Source organism: Solanum verrucosum, unplaced genomic scaffold (genome assembly GCF_900185275.1).
Source record: "Solanum verrucosum unplaced genomic scaffold, falcon-dt-bn FXZP01000119.1, whole genome shotgun sequence".
NCBI lineage: Eukaryota > Viridiplantae > Streptophyta > Magnoliopsida > Solanales > Solanaceae > Solanum > Solanum verrucosum.
The window spans coordinates 234,671-259,576 of record NW_026019935.1 but is presented as its reverse complement, the minus strand read 5'-3'; the positions used below and the strand labels follow the sequence as shown (position 1 = coordinate 259,576).

Genomic DNA, 24,906 nt, shown 5'->3' with positions numbered 1-24,906 from the left:
AACCATCCAACACAAGCATTCGAGTTAACAACAAAATAAAACCATGAAAAACTATGGCAATCTGATAGAAACTGATATGAAATGAAATGAAAATGAAACTTTACTGGTTAAATAAAGTGCAAGAATCTTAAACACTGCATTAACCAATAACAATGTCCGTATGGAGTGGACAAATCTCCAGATATAAAGAGATAATAATATTTTTCCTTCCCAGAATTCTCCTAAAATACAAATATTTATAGTAAACATAAATAACTCCTAACATATAGATAGAAACAGTTACTGCTGTAAATAACTGTTGCTGCTTGTTGGTAATAACTTCTACTTTATAACTACTATTAGATAATTACTGCTTTTATATTTTATCCTACTTAATACAAAGAAAGTAAGACAGATAAACTAAGATAGATTATCTCCACATGTTGCTCGCCTATATTTTCTTCTAGAGTAAGTCCTTAAAGGAGCATTCGTATCAGTGCATCCTCCCTGAAAAGTCGCTTTGTCCTCAAGGCGAAAAGAAGGAAATTGATCTGCAAGGAGATCATAGTTTTCCCAACTAGCTTCTTCAAGCGGATGGTCAACCCACTGAATGAGCAGTTCCAAAGAAGAATAACCAGCTTCTTTAACCCATCGATGTGCAAGAATCTTAGTAGGAGATATGGTGAGTTCCCAATCTTTATTAAGAGGAAAAGGGCTGGTGGTATAACAGCTTGCTGACCATGAGCTGGACGGAGCAAATATACATGAAAAATCGAATGTACTTTGGAAGAAGCAGGAAGCTCCAGTTCATAAGCTACAGGTCCAACACACCGTACAATTTTATATGGTCCAAAAAATTGAGGTGACAATTTTTCGCAACTACAATGAGCCAAAGAACGTTGACGATAAGGCTGAACACGTAAAAAGACAGAATCTCCAACTTGAAAGGTAACATCTCGATGATGAGAATTAGCTTGTTGTTTCATTCGAGTTTGAGCCTTTAAAAGGTTATCCTTGAGAATTTTCAGCATGGCATCACGATTCAAAAGTTGTTCTTCAAGTTCAGCAATGCGTGTTTCTCCATGAACATAAGGAGAAATGGATGGAGGGTCCCTACCATAAACAACTTTGAATGGGGTAGTTTCTGTGGATGAGTGGAAACCCGTGTTAAAAGAAAATTCTGCCCATGGTAGATACTGACTCCATGTACGAGGCTGCTCCATAACAAAACATCGTAAATACGATTCCAAACATATGTTAACTACCTCTGTTTGTCCATCAGATTGTGTGTGGTAAGAGGTACCCATTCTTAGCCTTGTTTGGTTAAGTCGAAAAAGCTCCTGCCAAAAAGCACTGAGAAAGATAACATCCTGATCAGATAGAATTAACCGAGGAATGCCATGAAGACGCATAATTTCTCTGCAAAAAACCTTAGCAACAATCTTGGCAGTATATGGATGAGAAAGTGGGGTGAAATGAGAATATTTGCTGAGACGATCTACGACAACCAAAAATGTATCAGAACCACCAGATTTGGGAAGTCCTACAATGACGTCAAGTGAGACATCTTCCCAAATTCTTTCAAGTATAGGCAAAGGTTGTAGAAGTCCAGCAGGTGCTAGAGCTTGGTATTTGGCTTGTTGACAAACCAAATAGGTTTGAACAAAGATCTTAACATCATGCTTCATCCTTGGCCAGAAAAAATTGGAGGAAAGAGGCTTCAAGGTTTTTAAATATCCTCCATGCCCGGCAGTAGGTGTATCATGAGACTCTGAGAGAAGCTTTTGTCGAATGGAAGATTGATTCAGAACGACAAACCTTTCCTTGAAATAAAGTTTCTGATCCACAAGATGAAAATCTGGTTGTAAGGAAGGATCATGGTGAATAGCTTGAATAATCTCACGAGTATATGTATCTTCTTGGAGAGCATTTTGCCAATTGGAAAAATCCATCGACACAGGAATAGCAAGAGCCAAAAATTCAGCATTTAATGGCCTCCTTGAAAGAGAATCAACTCCCAAATTGTCTTTCCCAGCCAATTGTGAAGTCGAAGGGAAGCAATTTCATTAATAATCTTTGCTGCTCATTAGTATTAATACGCTGAGAAAGGAGATACTTGAGGCTGCAATGATCTGTTCGGACATAAAAATGATTGCCCAGGAGATAGTGTTTCCATTTCTACAAAGCTAAAACAAAAGCAAGCAATTCGCGGTCATAAGTAGACTTCAAACGACTAGAAAAAGAAAGTCCCTTACTAAAATAAGTAATAAGATGGTCATCCTGAAGAAGAACATCCCCTATTCCTTCTGAAGAAGCATCACATTCCACTACAAATGGTTGAGTGAAATCTGGAAGTTGTAGTACTGGAACAGTTGTTAGATCTTGCTTTAGAAGTTGGAAAGCATTCTTTGCTGAGTTCGACAATTGAAAAACATTTTTCTTGGTAAGTTCAGTGAGTGGTCGAGCCATCATTCCATAACCCTTCACAAATCTGTGATAATAACTTGTTAACCCAAGAAATCCACGTTAACTCCTTCACATTAATTGGTACTAGCCACTCCAAGACAGCTTGAACTTTATCCCAATCAACACCAACCCTTTTTTCTGAAATCACATGACCCAGAAAAGAAATGTGGACTTTCCCAAATGAGCATTTAGAAGTTTTGACATAGTAACAATTGTCTCTCAGAAGTTGGAGAGCAAATTCCAAGTGACTGATATGTTGCTCAAAGGTTTGACTGTATACCAAGATGTCGTCAAAGAATACAAGAATGAATTTACAGATGTGGTCTGAACAAATCATTCATAGCACATTGGAACGTCGAAGGAGCATTAGTGAGTCCAAAGGGCATAACAGTAAACTCATAATCTCCAAAGTAAGTACGAAAAGCAATTTTATGAATGTCGACTGGATCGACACGTATCTGGTGGTAACCAGAACGCAAATCAATCTTCGAAAAAATAGTTGCTCCATGCAATTCATCCAGAAGCTCATCAATAATTGGAAATGATACTTATCTGGAATAGTGATTTGGTTGAGACCTCTATAATCAATGCACATACGCCATGTATTGCCCTTTTTCTTGACGAGAAGGACAGGGCTAGCAAATGGACTGGTACTTGACCTTATAAAACCCTTTTGGATTAATTAAGAAACTTGATTTTCAATTTCTGATTTTTGGAAATACGAATAACGATATGGACGAATGTTGGGTGGTCTTGAGTTAGGAATCAAAGGGATAGAATGACTGTGTCGACGAAAGGGTGGTAGGGCATTGGGTTCTTCAAAATTGATTCAAATTTATGAAGCAAGCTTTGAATATCAATAGGTAGAGAATTACCTGAAGTATCAGCCTCCTTGGAGAACTACTGAAAAGCAATTGGTGCATTTGATTCTTAGGGAACCCCTTGAAGTTTATATCGCTTCCCATTTAAATTAAAAATAAAAAACATCTCATTCCAATTTGCTTGAACTGTATTTAAAGAAGCAAGCCACTTAATTCCAAGCACCAAATCTGCTCCTCCAACAGAGAAAGGATAAAAATCTTGATCAATAGTTAATCCAGGGAATTTCAAAACAAGATTTTGGCACAAACGGTTGCAACGTATGATATCTCCATTGCCAATCTGAACTCCAAAATAGGGCACAACTTGAGCAGGTAACTGTAATTCTTCAACAATTTTTTCCGAGATAAAATTGTGGGATGACCCACTATCAACCAGAAGCAGCACCTTGCGTCCATTTTAGGTCCCTTGGAGTTTCATTGTTGTGCTTGTTGTGTTACCTAGAAAGGCGTGGAATGAAATTTCAGCAAGGTCATTTGTACCTGGATCACTATCAATAATGTCACTTGACATTTGTTCTCCAGATTCACCACCTTCAATGTTGTCATTTGCCTCCATAAGAGTGAGAGATGTTGTCTTGCAACGGTGACCTGGTGCAAATTTTTCATTACACCTAAAACAGAGTCCTTTGGCTATGTGATTCTGCTTCTCTATCTCCCAAGCACGATTCAAAGAAGGACGAGGAGACATCTGTGCAGAATTCGGATTGGTTCGTGATACATGTTGGTTGCCTACTGATTGGTAAGGAACATCACGTGCAGAACCAGTTTGGATTGTGTTGGATCGTGACAGATTGGACCATTGAGACTTATGCCCCCGATTAGAACTAACTTTTTGCTCAAATTCCATTGCAAGGCTCATGGCTTTATAAACAGTTCTAGGCTTATGAATTCTCACATCTGATTTGAGTTCTTCTTTTAACCCATTCATGAAAACCCCCAAGAGACAGTGATCTGGCAAGTCTGTGACTCCAGATGAACTTTTTGCAAATTCTTGACGGTACTCCTGTATTGAACTAGTTTGGCGGATGCTACACAGATGCTCGTCCGGATTTTGAAACTCTATAGGCCCATAATTTTCTTGCAATGCTTTAACAAGTTCTTCCCAATAGAACAAAGTTCGTTCACGATTGATCCAAGAGAAGAGATCAAGCGCATCACCTTCTAGATACATAGCAGCAATGTCAACTTTGTGTTCATCTAGAGTTTGATAGTAGCAGAAATATTTTTCTGCCTTCAAAATCCAACCCTTAGGGTCTCCTCCTTCAAATCTGGGAAAGTCCATCTTCGTGTATGGCCTCCGGGGAGGATTTCTTGGCCACCCTGTATTATCGATATCTTCTTCCTCTTCGTGCCAAATATTTGCACTTTTTCCTATGTTACGAGTTCAATAATTGGTTTCCTCTGTTTGGATGTGACTAGTCTGGACTTTCAGTGAAGCAACATCTTCTGCCAATGAATCAATTGTGTTTAATTTTGATGCAATAGCAAATAGTTGTTGCACAAGGGTTTCAACATTGGGAACATCTTCTTGTGATTGCGAAGTAGAAGATCTGGTACTAACCATATTGGATCAGTCTGCTGTGATACCAAAATGATAGAAACTGATATGAAATGAAATGAAAATGAAACTTTACTGGTTAAATAAAGTGCAATAATCTTAAACACTGCATTAACCAATATCAATGTCCGTATGGAGTGGACAAATCTCCAGATATAAAGACATAATAATATTTTTCCTTCCCAAAATTCTCCTAAAATACAAATAATTATAGTAAACATAAATAACTCCTAACAGATAGATAGAAACAGTTATTGCTGTAAATAACTGTTGTTGCCTGCTGGTAATAACTTCTACTTTATAACTACTATAGATAATTACTGCTTTTATATTTTATCCTACTTAATACAAAGAAAGTAAGACAGATAAACTAAGATAGATTATCTCCACATGATGCTCGCCTATACTTTCTTCTAGAGTAAGTCCTTAAAGGAGCATTCGTATCACAATCCTTCCATGTATTGAAACGGAAAAAAAGAATAGCACGTGAAAGGCACCTTAATTCATGTTCCACCTAATAAGTTTCTTAACTTAACATGGATAACAATTAACATAGGCATAATTTGAAGCGACTGATGCTAACCAAAAGTCAATCTAATTAATAATGTAAAAGAGCACGTAAACATCATTATGATCCAAAAGAACAAAAGGCAAGAATACCTTGTTTTTGACACCACCAATACGGTTGAAAACAATGGCGCGATGCCCACCCTCAACATTGTAGAGACTGTTGGCAACTCCATACACACCAAGACTAGCAATAACTCCAAACTTGATCAAAGCAAAAGTTGCACCACCACCAGGCATCTTGGGAACCTTGACACTGTTGAGATTCATTTTACAAGCCCATGAAATAAACCAATCATATTCATATTTCTGTTACTGCAAAATCAAAAGCCTACTAGTACGGAAAATGAGTGTTCCATGGGCAGTCGGAAGAGCTTTAACAAACAAACACACAATCAGACACACTCATATTGGTCAGCATGGAATTTTCTTCCCAGAGCTACAATTCAGATAGAGCTTAAGCGTTTTCCTTAAGGAATTTTCTCTTTGATTTCCAATATGTGAGAAAATATACCTTAAAGGTAGAAGGGATGCTCTCTTTTTTTTTTCTTTTTTTTTCTTTTTTTTCTGTTGAAGCCCTTTTAGCATTAAGGGATGCTCTCTCTTTTCTAAAAAAATAAGCTTAAGCTCTTTCGCAGATCTAATATCATCTAAATAAGAGGACTGAGCAAAACACTCATTGTGTAATACATCATTAATATTCCATATCCCAGTATTCTATATTCAATTAATTTTCACCTATTTCTTCATTTGCACTTGACACTATTATTTAAAACATTCACACATTGTTTTTTTTCTTTCTTCTCGATGGATAAAACTGGGAATTCCTTTTTTCAGAAAAGAAACAAAACAGAGAAATCCATTGTTTTAGCATCAAAACATGTTGGAAAATGTGCTGACTGATCCACAGATTTCCACAGGTTCAACTCAATGTAAATCACTTTTACATTTTAAACATTCACTAGAAAACTGTCAAAAGGTACACATAAATAAAGCATACAAACACCAACTCAACCAAAACAGAAAAACAGAGAAAAATGGGATTAGCAAAATCAATCAATCAACTAGATCAATGTACCAAATTAAACATGCGATCAACTAATTCATTCGGTTACTAAATATAATTCCACTTCAAAACCCGAAATCACAATAACCCGTTAAAACTTAAAGAAAAATAAATTGTGTCAAAAAATAAAACCCAAATGGAGTTCTCAGAGACATTTCAATTAATAAAACTGAAGTTTCAACTCAATAAGTAACACTATGCTTCAAATAGCAAAATCAATCAACTACGTCACTGTACCAGATTAAACTTGAAATCAGCTCAGCTAGATCATCGCAATACTCAACTATCCCAAATCAATCTCAAATTTCACAAAATATAATCCCACTTCAAAACACGAAATCATTATAACCTGTTAAACTTAAAGAACAACAAATTGGGTCAAACATACAACTCAAATGAGGTTCTCTTCTATGAAAGTGACTTTTCAACTATAGCATTTGGCTTTGATGAATTTTGAAGAAATTTATATGTATACCCAAAAAGATATATATCAATATTTTTTAAAGAATAATTAATTTACTTACGCTCCAAAACTTTCTTTCCATTTTCGTCTCTATTTTTTGTGTTAGCATTTTTAATTAAAGGTCTCAAATTTGAACATTGAAATGGACAAACTCTGATAGCTAGTGCGTCAACCTTAAATGAGTCATACACACATCACACATGATTTAGATTATTCCGAATATCATATAATTAAAAAATTAGAATAATCAATGATCTTGTCGATTTCTTGCTCACCTCGGCAATAATCAAATATTATTATTCTGTATTAAATCCGAAATGGTAGGTGTAACATCTATTATTGATAACGAGATCATATTATAAAATTGATAATTAGAGATTTGCCAAATCTTGTTAATTAATCTTTATGTCAACTATGATTATCTCAGCTTGAAAATAACTGTTTTACCATGTAAATTGTAAAACATGATTTAATCATTGCATTTATTTTCATCAAGTATAAATATATAGATGAATGAATAAATATTTATCTCTATTTACGTGGAAATATTGGTGAATTCAAAGAACAAGCTAGGCATTTCTAAAAATAATTGTCTGTTATTTGTGTTTAAAATATTAATATTATATTACATTCCTTGACGATCAAACATAGTTATTACTTATTAGGATGTTTACCAAATAACATTATTGGTAAACATTGGAGAAATTGTAAAAAATTTAGCTATCAAAAAGTTGTTTCTTTGGCTTCTTTTGCTAGTAAACAATTGATACGAAGGAAGTTTTGATTAGTAAGCAGAAAATATTACTATAAATATATTTATATATAATTTAGGTAAATATTATGAGGATGAAAGTGGTGGAGGTGGATATTATGAAGCGTAAGGATGAGAAAAAGACAATTTGATATAGAATTTTGGAATCTACTAGTATCAAATTCCGACTTGCCTTTCTAGTTGTTTCTCCCAAAGTTACATAATCATTTTGCTAGAGTTGAATTAAGCACTTGAACAATGTCATTTATATAAGTTAATAAAAAAAAAATACATCATATTTATCAAATTAGATCATATGTCTAACTCACACCTCAAAAGATATCACAAATTAAAGAAAGAAGGATTGCCTGAGTATTACAGGGATCCACAGATCTCAACCCTCGCTGATGTGGTACATTTTTCTTCAACACTCTCCTCGCGTCCAGACCATTTTCTGCACTTCATGATCCGGTGTATTTCCTCCCCCCACCCCTCAATCGCTTAAGTGGCCACATCAAATGAGTCTGATTCCAATACTAAGTCAAATTGAATTTTGGATCCAACTCACACTCTAAAAATTAGCTCAAATGAAGAAAGATTGTTCGAATCTTATAAAAAGTTCAGAAATTTCATCCCTCATCGATTAAATATATTTCTCTTCAACATCTTTTAATTATGCACATCAATCTCAATAAAAAAAATATGTCTCAGTTATTGTATCTTAAAAAAGAAGCAAGCAATATATAAGAAATTAAAGAAATCAAGATTCATCTATCAAAGTAGTAGTTCAATTTCCATTAAAGAAAATAAAAAAGTACATCAATCAACACATAACCCTCATTATTTATACCAACAATTACATGACACACCATGATAAAATAAATGCACACTCACGAGGATCAATTATTTAGCATAAACTCAAATTAATTAAGGATAAACCTCAATTAGTGACCTTAATCCAAGAATTGGAGTAACTTTATAGTCACTAAATCCAGCCTCAAAGAAGATTTTAGCCCATCCTCTTTCAGATCTTTCTCTTCCAGTAACTAAAACCATCATTAACATATCAAAGAAAATTTGAGTTTCAATTGATTCATCATCTCCAATTTTATTATCAACCATCATGTCAATAATGATCACTTTTCCACCTTTTTCCTTGCTTGGTATTGCTTCTTTGCATTTCTTCAATATTTTCACACTTTCTTCGTCACTCCAATCATGTAATATCCACTGCAAATAATTCATATCACAAAAAGTTAGTATTCAAGATTATACTGGTAAAAATGCTAGTCAGGACAAATCGATGAGATTCTTAATACTTAACTAGAGTTTCAAATATACAACAAAGATAGAAATTTCGTTAAAAAAGCTCATATATATTTGAGCATATATATACGCTTTCATTGAAGGGTCACACTAAGTATTAAGAGCTTGAGTGAAGAAACCCCTTAATAAGAAGTGTCTTCCTTTTAATTGGATCTTACATGATATGATATGAATTTGAATTAATCGAATTGATGAATTTTGAATTTCAAATGACTATACTTCATCTCAATGAGAAATATTTTTAAAGAATATATGATATGTACTATTGTCAGTATGCGTAAGACATAAGAAGAAATGACTTTATTTATATAAAAAAGAATATTGTGATTGATACATGATGTAGACTTACTCATTCTTTAATCTCTTATTTTAAAAGAAAATAATAGAAGGATGACTTTTTTAAAAAAAAAAAAAAATTTAACCCTCCCTAGGTCTTCCATCCCTTTTGCTCCCTTGATGACTTGAACTTGCAACCTTCGAATTGAAAATGAGGGGTGCTTACAATCCGAACAAATCCCTCTCGTCAATAGAAGGATGACTCAACTTTTCAACTAAAGTAATATTTGGCACAAAAATAGTACCTAGGTTCAAAGATTCTTTTGCATAATTATTAGTGTAGTTTAACCAGTATGTTAATCATTGATATTATTATTGTATAGTTATAACAATAGCATCATTATAAAGAGATATTTTCCTGTGGAATTGATCTTTCCTACTATCTTATATTATATTATATGTTCTCTATAATAACATTTTACTATACTAGTAAAAAAACAATATGAATAATGATATCATTATAAAGTGATCTTCTTCTATGAAACTGATTTTTCACACTATAACATTCAAAATTAACAATCCCGACAATGGTGTTGTGCCGTTATAAATAGATTTTTTTCTGTAAAACCAATTTTTCACGTTACGTTATATTGTATGTTCTCTTTAATAATAACATTTCACTAGAACAATAAAAAATTAACAATCCGAACAATGGTGCCGTTATAAAGAGATCTTTTTCTTGTAAAACCATTTTTTCTTGTTATGTTATATTGTAAGCTCTATATAGCAGCCAAAACTATCTAAACAACAGTATAGTATTATAAAGAAATTTGACTGTTTCACCGATATATATAACTTAAATCGGAAAAAAGTAGTCAAATTACCTTGAGTAGAAGAGCATCAGCAGGAGGAATGGACACAAAGAAATCTCCACCAACATATGACAAGTTGTCACTTCCATCAAGTCCTTCAACCACATGAGGTAAATCAAACACAGTACATTGCAAATTAGGAAAATTTTTAGCAATTGTTTTAGCCACAGTCCCAGTACCACCACCAACATCAACAATAGAATTTAATCCTTCAAAAACATCTTTAGAATATTTCACTACAACACTCATAACCAACTTAGCATCACTAGCCATTGCATCATTAAAAAAATGATTTAACCTTTGTTCATGTCCAGCATAATCCCAAAATGTTCTCCCATGTGCAACCTCAAAAGGTGTTGGTTCATCACTACTAAACCACTCACTTACATGATGCCATGGCTTAACTAAAATTGGATCCAACATTGCTAGTAAAAAAGGTGTAACTGTTAATGGCTCGTCTTTCAATAAAAGACGAGCTGGAGGGGCCAGGACATAGCCCTCTCCTTCTCCTGATCCTGATCCTGATCCTGATCCCGATGATCCATTTTCTAAGGGGATCATAGCGGACTTCAGGAAAAATCCTGAGTGGATTAAAATTCGCATGAGACGTCGAAGGTGAGTGATCTTGGACTTGTTGATTGATAGGGCATTAGCTAATTCATCAAGTGTCATAGGTTTGCCATGTTTGTGGATTATGTCTGGGATGTTTAATTGAATAGCTGATTTGAGTGACATGGAATTTATGAAACTAAAAATATGGTTCCATATGTGAGTTTGAGCATGAAGAATATCAGTCTCATGCTCACCTACAATTGGCACAACCATTTTAATAAAATTGTTATAACTTTGTAGAATAATATTCACTTTTTTTTTTTCTTTTTGATTGATATGCAGTTTCTCTATAGACTTTGATCAATTTATATAGAGTGAAGTATGGAACAATTAATTGTAGACAGAAAGAAATAAATAAATATTGGGATAGTCATGTTATCATGAGATACACGATGGTGCTTTGTAAAATTATTACTATTTGAAAGTCCAAGCAAGGGGTACTTTGGATTATTTTATACCAGGTTCGATTGACACGAAGTTTAAGAATATTTTTTTTGATTTTTTTTTTATAGATATGGAGTTATAAATCATCTTGTTAATGAGTTTGTTTTTCCTTTCTATCCGTGATTGATATATATCCACATTGAGCTCCTAATATAATCGAATTTTTGCTGAAAATTTTTATATTGAAAGGTAAAAAGTGTTGTTTGCTGTGTTCGAAATAGAAGATCTGAAGATGTACAAATAAAAAATTTAATAAACAAAATTCATTGTGTCCTTAAGAAATTTAATATCTTTATAGTCTTGAGGTTTGGATTGTCTTTCCAAAGCATGATTATCCTTTTCAATTGTTCCTTTTTAACAAGAAATTGATATGAAAAAAAAATAAGAAATATTTCCGAACGATTCGCTTTCACACTAATATTATAATATAGGAACTATTTTGATTTCTATCAAGTTATTAATTTAAAAGAATTCGAAAAAAAAAAGAAAGAAGATTGGTTCATAATACAAATTACAAAACCTTTGAATCTAAATCCAAAGCTCAAATTGAAATTAAAGGCATACCCTCATTATCAAAAGATTGTGATGCAATGGATGAGGTTGCTCCTCATTTAATTAAATTCTCGGATTCGAGTTCTGAATATGAAAAATTCATTAATGGAAATATTACCTTTCGAATGGGGATCTATCTGGCATGAATTTATTTTAATCGGACTCTAATACTGTTATCAAACCACCAAACTTAAAATAAAAAATAAAAAGAAGGAAAAAACAAACACCCTCTACCCCTACCCTACCCCACTCCACCTCATCTTCTCATTTGCTGCGTTTACTTTTGTATGTTCGTTAGTTAAAAGACACATGGCCATGAGCCCATGACCAATAATACAATATGAACTTTTTGTTTCTTTCAATATCCTCGTCTAGATATAATCAGGATTGAATTTGTTTTTGGGATTGAGTTTTTAGTGTCCAATAGTAATGATGCGATAGTAATTTAAGTGTCTCGAAGAAATATTCTCGATTGAAAAGTTTAAATGAAAAATTATAACAATTTTAAAGGAGTATTTAAGAAATTTAATTATGTCACGACATTTTACAAATTTATGTAAGAAAATTATAACCAACAAATAAATAAACCTAGCATGTTTTCAAGAAAATCATAGTTCCTTTACAAGTTTTTTTTTTATTAGTTTAAAAAATCAATCAACCAATCATATATTTGTTCGAATCTGATGATGGGATAAGGAAAAAAAAAATCTGATAATGGATACCCGACAATCTTTTTCTCTTATCGCCATCACTCCTTGATTTAAAAACCTAATAATACGTTCTTAATAAAAGTGAATTCATATCAAAGATTGAACTACTGGATTTTTGGTTAAGAGTGAAAAAAGTATTTGAGATGTCAAAGGTGAGTGATCTTGGACTTGTTGATTGATAGGGCATTAGCTAATTCATCAAGTGTCATAGGTTTGCCATGTTTGTGGATTATGTCTGGGATGTTTAATTGAATAGCTGATTTGAGTGACATGGAATTTATGAAACTAAAAATATGGCTCCATATGTGAGTTTGAGCATGAAGAATTTCAGTCTCATGCTCACCTACAATTGGCACAACCATTTTAATAAAATTGTTACAACTTTGTAGAATAATATTCAATTTTTTTTTCTTTTTGATTGATATGCAATTTCTTTATAGACTTTGATCAATTTATATAGAGTGAAGTATGGAATAATTAATTGTAGACAAAGAAATAAATAAATGGTGGGATAGTCATGTTATCATGAGATACACGATGCTGCTTTAATTTGTAAAATTATTATTTGAAAGCCCAAGCAAGTGGTACTTTGGATTATTTTATACCAGGTTCGATTGGTACGAAGTTTAAGAATTTTTTTTCTTTGAAAAATATTACAGATATGGAGTTATAAATCATCTTGTTAATGAGTTTGTTTTTCCTTTCTATCAGTAACTTATATATATATATATATATATATATATATATATATATATATCCACATTAAGGTCCTACTATAATCGAATTTTTACTAAAAAAGTAAAAATTCTATACTGAAGGGTAAAACGTATTGTCTATTCTATAGTCTTGAGGTTTGGATCGTCTTCTCAAAGCATGATTATCCTTTTCAATTGTTCCTTTTTAACAAGAGATCGAAAGAAAAAAAAAACATTTCCGAACGATTCGCTTTCATACTAATGTTATAGTATAGGAACTATTCCGATTTGTATGAAGTTATTAATTTAGAAGAATTCGAAAAAGGAAAAAAGATTGGTTCATAATAAAAATTACAAAAACTTTGAATCTAAATCCAAAGCGAAATTGAAAGACATACACTCACTATCAAAGGATGATTAGAAGTCTCGGGTTCGAGTTCTGAATATGAAAAATTCATTAGAAAAACTCTTTTTACCAGAAAATTTGACTAGAATGATATTTTATCTATGTTATTTTACCCTTTTAAATATTTTTACCCTTTTAACTTTAATACTTTTTAACTAAAAAATGGAAAAAAAGATCAGTTTGTTTTCAAATAAAAAAATATTATAGTTTTTTTAATTTTCTGACCAAATTTTTTGGTCATTTAGCACTTCCCAATTCATTAATAGGGAGTATTACCTCTCGAATGGGGCTCTACCTGACATAAATTTATTTTAATCAGACTCTAATACTATTATCAACCACCAAACTTAAAATAAAATAAAATAAAATAAAAAAGGATAGACAAACACCCTCTACGCCTACCCCACCCACATCCTACTCCACCTCATCTTCTCATTTGATGTGATACTTTTGTATGTTCCTTAGTTAAAAGACACATGGGCCATGAGCCCATGACCAATAATACAATATGAACTTTTTGTTTCTTTCAATATCCTCGTCTAGATATAATCAGGATTGAATTTGTTTTTGGGATTGAGTTTTTAGTGTCCAAATAGTTATGATGTGATAGTAATTTAAGTATCTCGTAGAAATATCCTCGATTGAAAAGTTTAAATGAAAAATTATTACAATTTTAAAGGAATATTTAAGAAATTTAATTATGTCACAACATTTTACAAATTTATGTAAGAAATTATAACCAACAAATAAATAAGGAAAAATTATAGAAATTCCACATTTTAGTTTACTTATTACCATTATCCCCTATAAGTTTTACAAATCTCTAAAATCCCTCATTTTCACGCATCAGATAAGTATATCTCGCGCATCAGATTAGTGTATCTCGCTCATCAAATTAGTGTATCTCGCGCATCAGATTAGTGTATCATGTATAAAATGTACATCAGATTAGTGTATCATGTATAAAATGCAATGTATCTTACTTAACGATTAATATATCTCGCGCATCAGATTAATGTATCAGCGCTTATATTATTGTATCCGTTTGAGGGATTTCTGTAATTTGCCCAATAAATAAACCTAGCGTGTTTTCATGAAAATGATAGTGCCTTTACAAGTAAAGACACGTGCCTTTTTTCTCGAACTAAGATGATTTATATTTGACCTCTATATGAATATTTCATGACTTTTGTGGAATATTTGAGATTTTGATCTTTAGAAAATACCCAAGATTTATGGGACATTTTGAGATGCCTTTTAAGGGAATATAGTACACTTTATATAGGCACGGACTAAGGTTTAGGGTTAAGTAGCATCCAAGAATTCTAATTGAAATTGAACACACCTTCTAGAGTCCAAATTCAAATTGAACACGTCTTGTAAAGTCCTACAAAATTTCAATGTCTACAAATGCCCGCTACTTCAAGGATTGTCGGAGTATAGACTCGATGAAACTCAAAGACGAGGCTTGAAGTACTCATTTTTCCACCTTTGCAACTTCAGATTTTCAGATTTGACTTATGAGAGAAGAGATGAAGGGCAAATTTGGTCCCACTGGGCGTGCCAATTTGTTTGCAACAAATTTTAAACACATGGAAAATAAATCAACCACACAAATAAAATCTGAAGAAACGTGAATATTTTATTGATAATAGTGCGGGTACAATTTTGTTCCTCCGTTGATTCCACTCCCCTAAGATTTATCCATGATTCAAGGGCCGTTAGTGATGTATTTTTGAATTAGGATGATTTAGATTTGACCTCTAAATGAATATTCCATGACTTTTGTGGAATATTCGAGATTTTGATCTTTAGAAAATACCCAAGATTTATGAGATATTTTGATATGTCTTTTAAGACATATAGTATCATTTATATAGGCATGAACTAGGGTTTAGAATTGAGTAGCCTCCAAGAATTCTAATTGAAACTGAACACACTTCTAAAGTCCAAATTCAAATTGAACGCGTCTTATAGGGTCCCACAAAATTTTAATGTCTACACTTACATTAGAGTAGATGAAGTGCATCAAATTTGTTAAGGTGCGATCCTTCCCCATATTTTGATAGTGTATGATGTTTTATAATCGGACTGTCCTTTAATAAAAGATTGCTTATTTTTCTAGTAATCCGTCACATCTCTAATTGGCATCTCACGAAGGGTTAAGCGAAAATTTAAAGTTAAATTACTTTTTAAATATGTTATTCTAAATAGAATAAAAATAAAAATATGAAAAATATTTTTTAAAAATACCAAACGTCACAAATGACATCACAATGTTCTTATAATATTTGGAAATGAGATTTTTACATAATCAAATATGTTATATGTAGTGCCTGTTTTTTTTTTGTTTTTGTTTTTTATTCTCAAATATCTTGATGCTTATACAATTTGGATTTCATGTGAATGAAAAAATATGCATGGAACATATCTAAGAAAATGACTAAAATAATATTTAATGGGGGTAAGATTATTTTAGTCTGTTGTGTATACTATGTACCAAAATGATTTTTAATGTATAAAAAATGATTATTGTAATTGTTTATGGATCCGGCTCCTCCTCTTCATTCTCTTCTCTCCATTTTCCTCAAGTTTTAGCTTGAATTGAAGACACACAGTGGCGAATTTAGAGCCAAAAAATAGGGCATCCGCACCCGTGATTTCTTCATAAAATTAGATATTTTATGTATATATTTTCTAAATTTGTATAATATCATATTCTTGCACCCGTACTATGAGAAGTCTAAATGGTCCACATGGTTAAATGTTGAGCTTTTGACCTTGAGGATTAAGGATTAATTTCCACTTCAATACATTTTTACTTGGTGCACCCATGTTCGAAAAATCCTAAATTCGCCTCTGGAGACACATATCATAGTTTAAAATTAATGGTTGAAATCTAATTGATTAAAGTAAAGTTCTAACCATAGTTATTTACTTTCATATATTTGCTTCTTAAATATTTTTGCAATCCATTATATTTTTCCTAAATATATCTAGAAAAATTCTTTACTGCCCTGCATATATAAATATATAAATATATATATATATATATATATATATATATATATAACTTTTACCAAATATTTTTACTTTTTTGAAAAAAATTATAATAAAGTTAAAACGTTTTTATTATTCTAATAGAGTATTAAGAACTACAATGTCTATAGAACAATATGGACTCCATTTATGGAGTAAGAACGAATTTAAAGTTGAGTGACAAAATTTATATTACTCCTAAAATTAGGAAAAAAAAATGTTAGGTCACAATTTTTTATTTGAAAAATATTATTTGAGAATGGCAAACGTTAGGGAAAAAAGTAAAAATCAGCAAAAAAATTACTCAAGTAATTAAGAAAAGAAATTCTTTTAAATATATTTAGAAAAAATATAATGTAAATCTAGGATTGTTGGATCGCAAAAATATTCAAGAAGCAAATATATGGAAGTAAATAACTATGGTTAGGACTTTACTTTAATCAATTAGATCTCAATCATTAATTTTAAACTAGGGATAAGGGTCTGAAAAATACCCCAACTTTGATCGAATTTGTTGTTGCGATACCAAACTTTCATGAGGACCTATTACCTCCCTAGACTATTTAATACCGTATTTTAAACATATATATTTGCCCACGTGGACATAAAAAATAATGCAAAATTATAAATAGTAATGTGTCCACATGGGCACATATATACCTTTAAAATATACTATTAAATAGTTCAGGGGGTAAAAAATACGATATTAAATAGTCTAGGAAGGTAATAAGTCCTCATGAAAGTTTAGTATTGCAACATCAAATCTAACCAAAGTTGAGGTATTTTTCAGACCTTTATCCCTTTAAACTATGACATGTGTCTCCAATCCAAGCTAGAACTTGGGGAAAATGGAGAGAAGAGAAATGAAGAGGAGCCGGATCCATTGTTTATATATCAAATAATAATTGTAGTTTTTAGTGTACAAAAAAAGTAATTATTTTATTACTTTAATATAAATAAATTAAATAGGAAAGTTAATATTACATGCCTAATTAATTATGTCTAAGCACACTTTTTGGTGATCAATTACCCAAGTTACCCTCATCAATATTTTCTCTTTGATCAATATCTCTATATATAAAACACAAATTTTCTATATTTCCCCCCAAATTCCATTCAATTCAAAATCCTTTTGCATGATTCTAGGAGCAATATTTGTAATTTGTATAAACTTAAAGTATTAATATATTGAGGATACAAGTACTTGTAAAAACATAATGTATTACTCTATCAAACAAGGTAAATTAAATATAACAATTTATCATATGAACACAATAATTTGAAAAATGGATACATTATTGTTAAACAAAAAATTAATATACTAATATAGTATACATATGAATACATTGTTGTTAAACAAAATGTGGATACATTGGACAATTCAGAAACAAGTAAAATGAAAAATAATACAACGTGCATGTAGGTATCAAAGTGTATAAGTATTCAGTTGTACAAAAGTTTGAAAAAAACAACAAACATCAATGTCTTTTTGGTCAATTTTTCATGTAATACTGAGACTTAGTGTTAACTCGAGTATTTATTTATAAAAATACAGTATTAATATATCTAACTATACTTGTATATCCTAATCAACCTTCTAAATTGAATAAAATACTTATGTATTCAAATATACTTATATTCACAAATCACTAGTTCAACTTGTATTTATATAACAATATAAGTATCTATGTATACAAGTATTCTAAATTATATAACTGGAGAATAGAGTATGATGTGTCCCAATTTTCGCTAAAAGGAATAGAGTCCATTCGGATATGCCTGGCCTTCAATAGGTAATTATTAGTTGTTAATTTAATAAGGAAACTTTGAGAGTTTTATGGACGTAATATAAGGATCAGTCCATTATGATAATAGAAAATGTTTTAATAAAAAAACATATACAAAAATACAGCGAGAAATAGACATAAATTATAGTCATTTTTGATAAATAATATATTTATAGCTATTGAACTTCAAATACCTTTTAAATATAGCATTTTTTGTAAATTACTCTTTATTTTTTTTATCAAGTGTAACTAGCGATTCGATTCACGATATGAAAATATATAAAAACATAAAATTAAAAAAATGGGAGTGAAACTGTTGAGCCATAACAAAATCTTTTATTTGATAAGAAGAAAAATCATTTTTTCTATCCTTAATGAAAATTCTTGTACCAATAATCAACGTTTGTTTTTGTCTTTGAAATCACAATTCATGTTGCGTCTTTGCTGTAAGAACAAAAATTATGTTTTAGGGGATGCCAGAAAAACGTACACTCCATTCCTATATTGTTATACATTATAGACTATTTAAATTACGTAATAAATTTATAAAATTAAAATAATATTTTTTGTAGATTAAAAACTATTTCGATTACCTGTTAATAAAGGATTAAAATATTCTGATCCTATAAGGATCATTCTGATCAATTTATCGACCATATCCCATATATTTAGTACGAATGAAACTATTCTACCACTACTATTATCAGTGTTTTAAAAGACTCTGTTGGGACTCGCCTCGAGACTCGCCCTGGGACGGGACTCTAGCAAAACGCCCCGATACTCAAGTGTGGAGCTTAGTGCCCTAAGCGTCCGATTGTATGCCCTAAGCAAGTCCAACGCCCAACGCTCGGGGCTCGCTTAACAGATCTTAGACAAATTATGCGTTAAAATCTTTAGTTAACATTGTTGACCCTCATAATTCTTGAATAAATGAAAGATACTTCAATTTTTTAATCTATAGAGATAAGAAATTGAGAGTAACTCAAATAACAAGTTGTAGTATCACATATTTACTATTTGATAACATTGTGAAGGTGATTATACATTACGTAACATTTCTTTTAAAAATATGTAACAACATTTTACTTTTTCACTTATCCTTGGTCTTCATGGTTTTGTCATAAATCTCAAAGTTGTCATATTTTATTTAGCTATTTTAAAGTAATTTTATTTTTATTCATGATGGAGTGATGTTTTTATTATAATACTAGTAACGTTTATTGATTATTTTGTTTTAGGGGGGTGAATTATATAGTATCATGAAAAAAAAATCAGAAATAATGATTCTCTTATTATTAAAAAGTTAAGATTAATTAGATTATTTATACTTGTATAATCATGTTACAACTTTTATTTTCTATGAGTTTCATTTATCATGTTTGTAATTATTCCAATCTTTGATGTATTTTTATAATTTTGTATTATTATACTATGTTGTAAATTAAAAATTTAAAGATCCATAGGGCTTATGCCCCACGTCTCAAGGCTTACGACTCGCCCTATCTAAGTAAAACGCCCTACCTCACGCCCCACCTTTTAAAACACTGACTACTACTACTAATAATAATAATAATTGAGATAGTGTTATATTATTGTATGAATCATGATATATTTGACTTCTATTAATAATTAAGCTCCAACTCATGGTGATGGTTAGTTGTCCATGTCCAATGTGTGAAGACTAATGCGGCTGGCGATTTTTTATAGACTATTTTAATTACGTGATAGATATAAAAAAAAACTAGAATAATCACTTTTTATAGATTAAAAACTATTTCAATTACCTGTTAATAAAGGATTAAAATAGTCTGATCCTATAAGGATCATTCTGATCATTTTATCGACCATATCCCATATATTTAGTACGAATGAAACTACTACTATTACTAATAATAATAATAATAATAATAATAATAATAATAATAATAATTGAGATAGTGTTATATTATTGTATGAATCATGATATCTTTGACTTCTATTAACAATTAAGCTCCAACTCATGCTGATGGTAAGTTGTCCATGTCCAATGTGTGAAGACTAATGCGGCTGGCGATTTTTTATAAGTCTTTCTGAAAAGGCAAGAAATGACTTAGTTCATATTGAGAAAAAAACTTACTTAATGAATGGATCATTCATGGTTGAGCTCACTGTTTTAAAAAACGGGGGCGTGAGGCGGGGCATTTTACTTAGCTAGCGTTTGGCCATAGATTTCCAAATATTTTTAGCAAATATTATTTGGGTGAAATTTCACCATGTGTTTGACCATAATATTTGGGAAACATATTTTACTTTTTTAAGAAATATAATTTATATTCATAAGTTTTAAAAACTATTAAAACTAACCATATGTTTGTATTACATAACAAAATAGAAACATCGACGTAACAAGATTTATGACTTCCGCAACAAGTCAATTAGATCGTTGTTGCAGAAAATAACAAGTAGTGTCCATGACATTGGAGCAATGTGGTAGTTCGGAGTGAGGGCAACAAGCATCATTTCATACATCGTGAAGTAGACGAAGAATCTGACTTTATTACCCTTTATTACCCTGAGTCAATTGTTCGTCATTTTCATCAATAACCATATCATCACTTTCATATTCACTGAACATTCCATCATTGCTTTGATATTCACGTAAAAAATCATGTAATACAGCGCAAACAACTACTATAGAGGATGTTTTTGTAAAATATAAAAGTTTGATGTAGAATTTGAATTTATTAAAGCTCCCAAATAACGAGATTTGGCCCAAATTCTAATTTTTTTTCTAGTATTTGAAAATTTGGGTTATTTGCCAAAAATATTTGTCAAATAATGGCAAGTTGTATGGACAAACACTATTTGCCAAAAATTCTCCCAAATTTTACTTGGGAAATCTATGGCCAAACGGGCCCTTAGTATAGGGTATAGTAATAGAATACACAAAATTATAAAAATACTTCAATAGTTTGAAATAATTACAAACACGATAGAAGAAACTCATAGAAAATAAAACTTCTAACATGAAAATATATATAAGTATAAATAATCTAACATCTTAACTTTCTAATAATTAAAGAATCATTATTTCTATAAAAAAAAAACTCTATCATACTATACAATTTACCCCCTAAAAGAAAATAATCAATAAAACTTACTAGTATTATACTAAAAACATCACTGCATGAATAAAATAAAATTACTTCCAAATAACTAAATAAAATATGATAATTTTGAGACATATGACCAAACCATGAGACCAATAATAAGTGAAAAAGTAAAATTTCGCTACGTATTTTTAAAATAAATGTTACGTAATATATAATCACCTTCACAGTGTTACAAATAGTAAAGATGCAATACTACAACTTGAATATGAGTTACTCTCAATCTTCTTATCTCTATAGATTAAAAAATTATCAAGTATCATTCATTTATTCAAGAATTATGAAGGTCAACAATGTTAACTAAAGATTTTAACACATAATTTATGTAAGATATGTTAGGCGAGCCCCGAGCATTGGGTGTTAAGCATGCTTAGAGCGTATAGTCAGACGCTTATGGTGTAAGTCTTATAAAACTAAGCCTCACACTAGAGTCTCGGAGTGTTTTGCTAGAGCCCCGCTCCAAAACGAGCCCTGAGGCAAGTCCCAACGAAATCTTTTAAACACTAATCAAGCCCGTCAAAAATATTAAATTTAATAGTATCTGATCATAAATCAATAATTACAGAATAAATTGATCCCAAGTAATTTTGGAAGGAAGCATAGTTTACATAAACAAGTTTTCAACGAATCTACTTAATATAATTAATATATAGTATCGATAGTTCCTTTATAAGTCAGAAAAATTGAAAAATAAAACCATCTAATTTCATTCATATACACCTAATTTGATTCGTATACATTCAATATTCATTGGTCCAATTAATTATATAAAAAAGAAAGAGGATGGGAGATTTGTCATATTAGTTGCACGTGTTCAAGAGGATCGTGCATTTTCTGCATTATATTAAAGTTTGTTATTATTTTATATGAGAAATACTACATTCTAATAATAACAATATGCCTAGCTATTAGATAAGATTATTTGAAGAAAAAAATTATTGAAAAATTATCAAATCATACCATTATAGAAGAGTAATCGAAATGATCATGATGGTTATGAAAAATTCAAATTTATTTATGCACATTAAACTAATTAAAAAATTATACGATATACAGTAATTTAATAATCAATCGAATTGTATCATTGACATATTATAGTGCATCAACTTTCCCAAGAACACTTTAATACCCTTATCAGCGACACCAACCCACCTACCAACTTTACTATCCTTAAATACACACATTATGACATTTCAATGTGACCCAAAATACTTAATAAACCACCAAAAAATGTGATGTAGTGAATAGGGTTGCTCCTCATTTAATCAGAAGATTCGAGTTTAAGCCTTGGATATGGAAATTTTTTTAGTAGGAACTAGGAAGCATTCCCCCTGAATAAGACCCTACGCAATGGAAATCTAGATATAGTTGGGCTTCAGACTTTAGTGCAGTTATCAGACACCAAATGAGAAAAAAAAAAAACTTAAAAAACAATGCAATTAATTATCCAACTACCAGACTAAATCCCCAACTACCAAAAGGAGCACCAAAATCAGAGTTTTTCAGGTGCAATAATTAATATTTTTTCAAAAATTAATAGTCTCTTTTTTCTGTGTCTCCTTTTAATTTATTCCTAGATATCATTTTTCGTTATTTTGTTATGTTATTTCATCAACCCGAATGACCATTAAAGATATTAACTCTAAATGTCTTGCTTTTAATTTGAGAAGCGAAGATTTAAATAGTCAATCCCTGTATCAATAGACACAAGTTTATTGTGATTGGAGGATTAGAACTAGATAAAATGACTACAGAGGATTCATATAGTCGTCCTCACCAATTTGAAAGTGAGATGTGATTAGATTAATTGTTCTTTTATTTGAACTTTGTGAGTTTGAGTTCGAAATTCTATCAATTATTTAAAATTTATAGTTATTTAGTCAAAAAAAATATTAATCACATATACATGATCTGAATTAAGATTTCTGGACTCGAATGAACCTATAACTCCAACACTACACCTGCCCCTACTGGCAATTCTGAAGATATGCTACCCTTAGAGGATGCATGTTGCTGATATAAAGATGTTGAGATGGATGTGTTTGCGTACTAAGAGCGACAAGATTAGGAATGAGGTTATGTGGGAGAAGGAGGGAGTAACCTCCGTGGTGGACTAGATGAGGAGAGCAAGACTAAGATAGTATGATTATGTGAAGAGGATGCATTACGTTGATGTCCTAGTGAGGAGGTGCAAGAGGTTGTTGTAAGGCATAATCGTAGATGTAAAAGTAGGTTGAAAAAGTATTGAAGAAAGATGATTAGACACAACATGGTAACTTCATATTATTAAGGGCATGACTCTAGATATGAAAGAGTGGAGATCGCATATTAGGGTAGAAGATTAGTAGGGATAAAGTGTTGTGTTGCCTTGCGAAGGTTTAGGCTTTTTAGTACTTGTCGTAATATGCTAGACGTTCCCTTGTACGTCTTGCATTATATTGTTTATTGTGTTACGATTATCATATTATTTTGTTGTTATTGTTTCTTTCTTATAGACTTTACAACACTTTTCTTATTAACTGTTATGCATTTTCTTTTACTTGAATTTGATGCACTTTAGCCGAGGGCCTTTCGAAAACAATCTTTCTAGCTCCACAAGATAATGATAAGATTTGCGTACACTCTACCCTCCCTGAATCCCACTTATCGATTTCACTGGGTTGTTATTGTTGTTGGCTAGTACAAAAAAAGAATAGTGTTCCAAAAACATTAAGTGTAATCTAGACAAATAATATGACACTAGATCTGGCTCAGATCGAGATTGGGGAGGTTGAAAGAGAGTTTGAAAAATGTCTTCAAATATGAAGTTTATCTTACTGGTATTTGTTGTACTGCAATGATCACTACAGAGACATCAATTCACTGATTTTGCTCCATGGTATTAACAAGGCCAAGGAAGCGGAGCTAGAATTATAAGTTTATGACTTATGAGTTCTAGATTCTAGAAAGGACAATTTACATGGTTCACAGAGTTCTAGATTCTAGAAAGGACAATTTACATGGTTCACACAAACAGAGTTTTACCAAACTCGTAAGCAGAACTATAACTCCGTCCCTGTTCAAATGTCATGGTATCTTAATGAGCATCTACACAGTCACAGACACAGCATCTATAACATATCAGAGGATCAAACAACACTTTCTATGAGTAAAAACTATCTGTCCTTTCATGATTAAAGATAAAAGGTGAAATGTACTTATTTTTTGAGAAAGAACAACGGCAAATAGACTATTGGTTATTCATGGCAAGCACAGAAGTTGCAGGAACAAGCCATGTTGTGATATCTTTTTAATCTAGGTAGTATCT

The 24,906-nt window shown here is 31.3% G+C and overlaps 1 protein-coding gene across 1 annotated transcript; it reads right to left on the bottom strand.

Moving 5' to 3' along the window:
- Positions 1-8,453: 8,453 nt before the first annotated feature.
- LOC125835290 (probable O-methyltransferase 3) lies at positions 8,454-11,073 on the bottom strand. The gene is made up of 2 exons (XM_049514418.1): positions 10,218-11,073; positions 8,454-8,961 (listed from the first exon to the last, which is right to left on the bottom strand). Exons 1-2 carry the CDS (start codon positions 11,028-11,030, stop codon positions 8,659-8,661), a joined length of 1,116 nt encoding a protein of 371 aa, XP_049370375.1. The 5' UTR covers positions 11,031-11,073; the 3' UTR covers positions 8,454-8,658.
- Positions 11,074-24,906: the final 13,833 nt, after the last annotated feature.

Bases quoted from the DNA above. Each gene is read 5' to 3' on its own strand.
- LOC125835290 (XM_049514418.1), bottom strand. From the start codon at position 11,030: ATGGTTGTGCCAATTGTAGGTGAGCATGAGACTGATATTCTTCATGCT. The intron at 8,962-10,217 runs GTAATTTGACTA...AATTATTTGCAG, and splicing joins CTGATGCTCTTCTACTCAAG to TGGATATTACATGATTGGAG.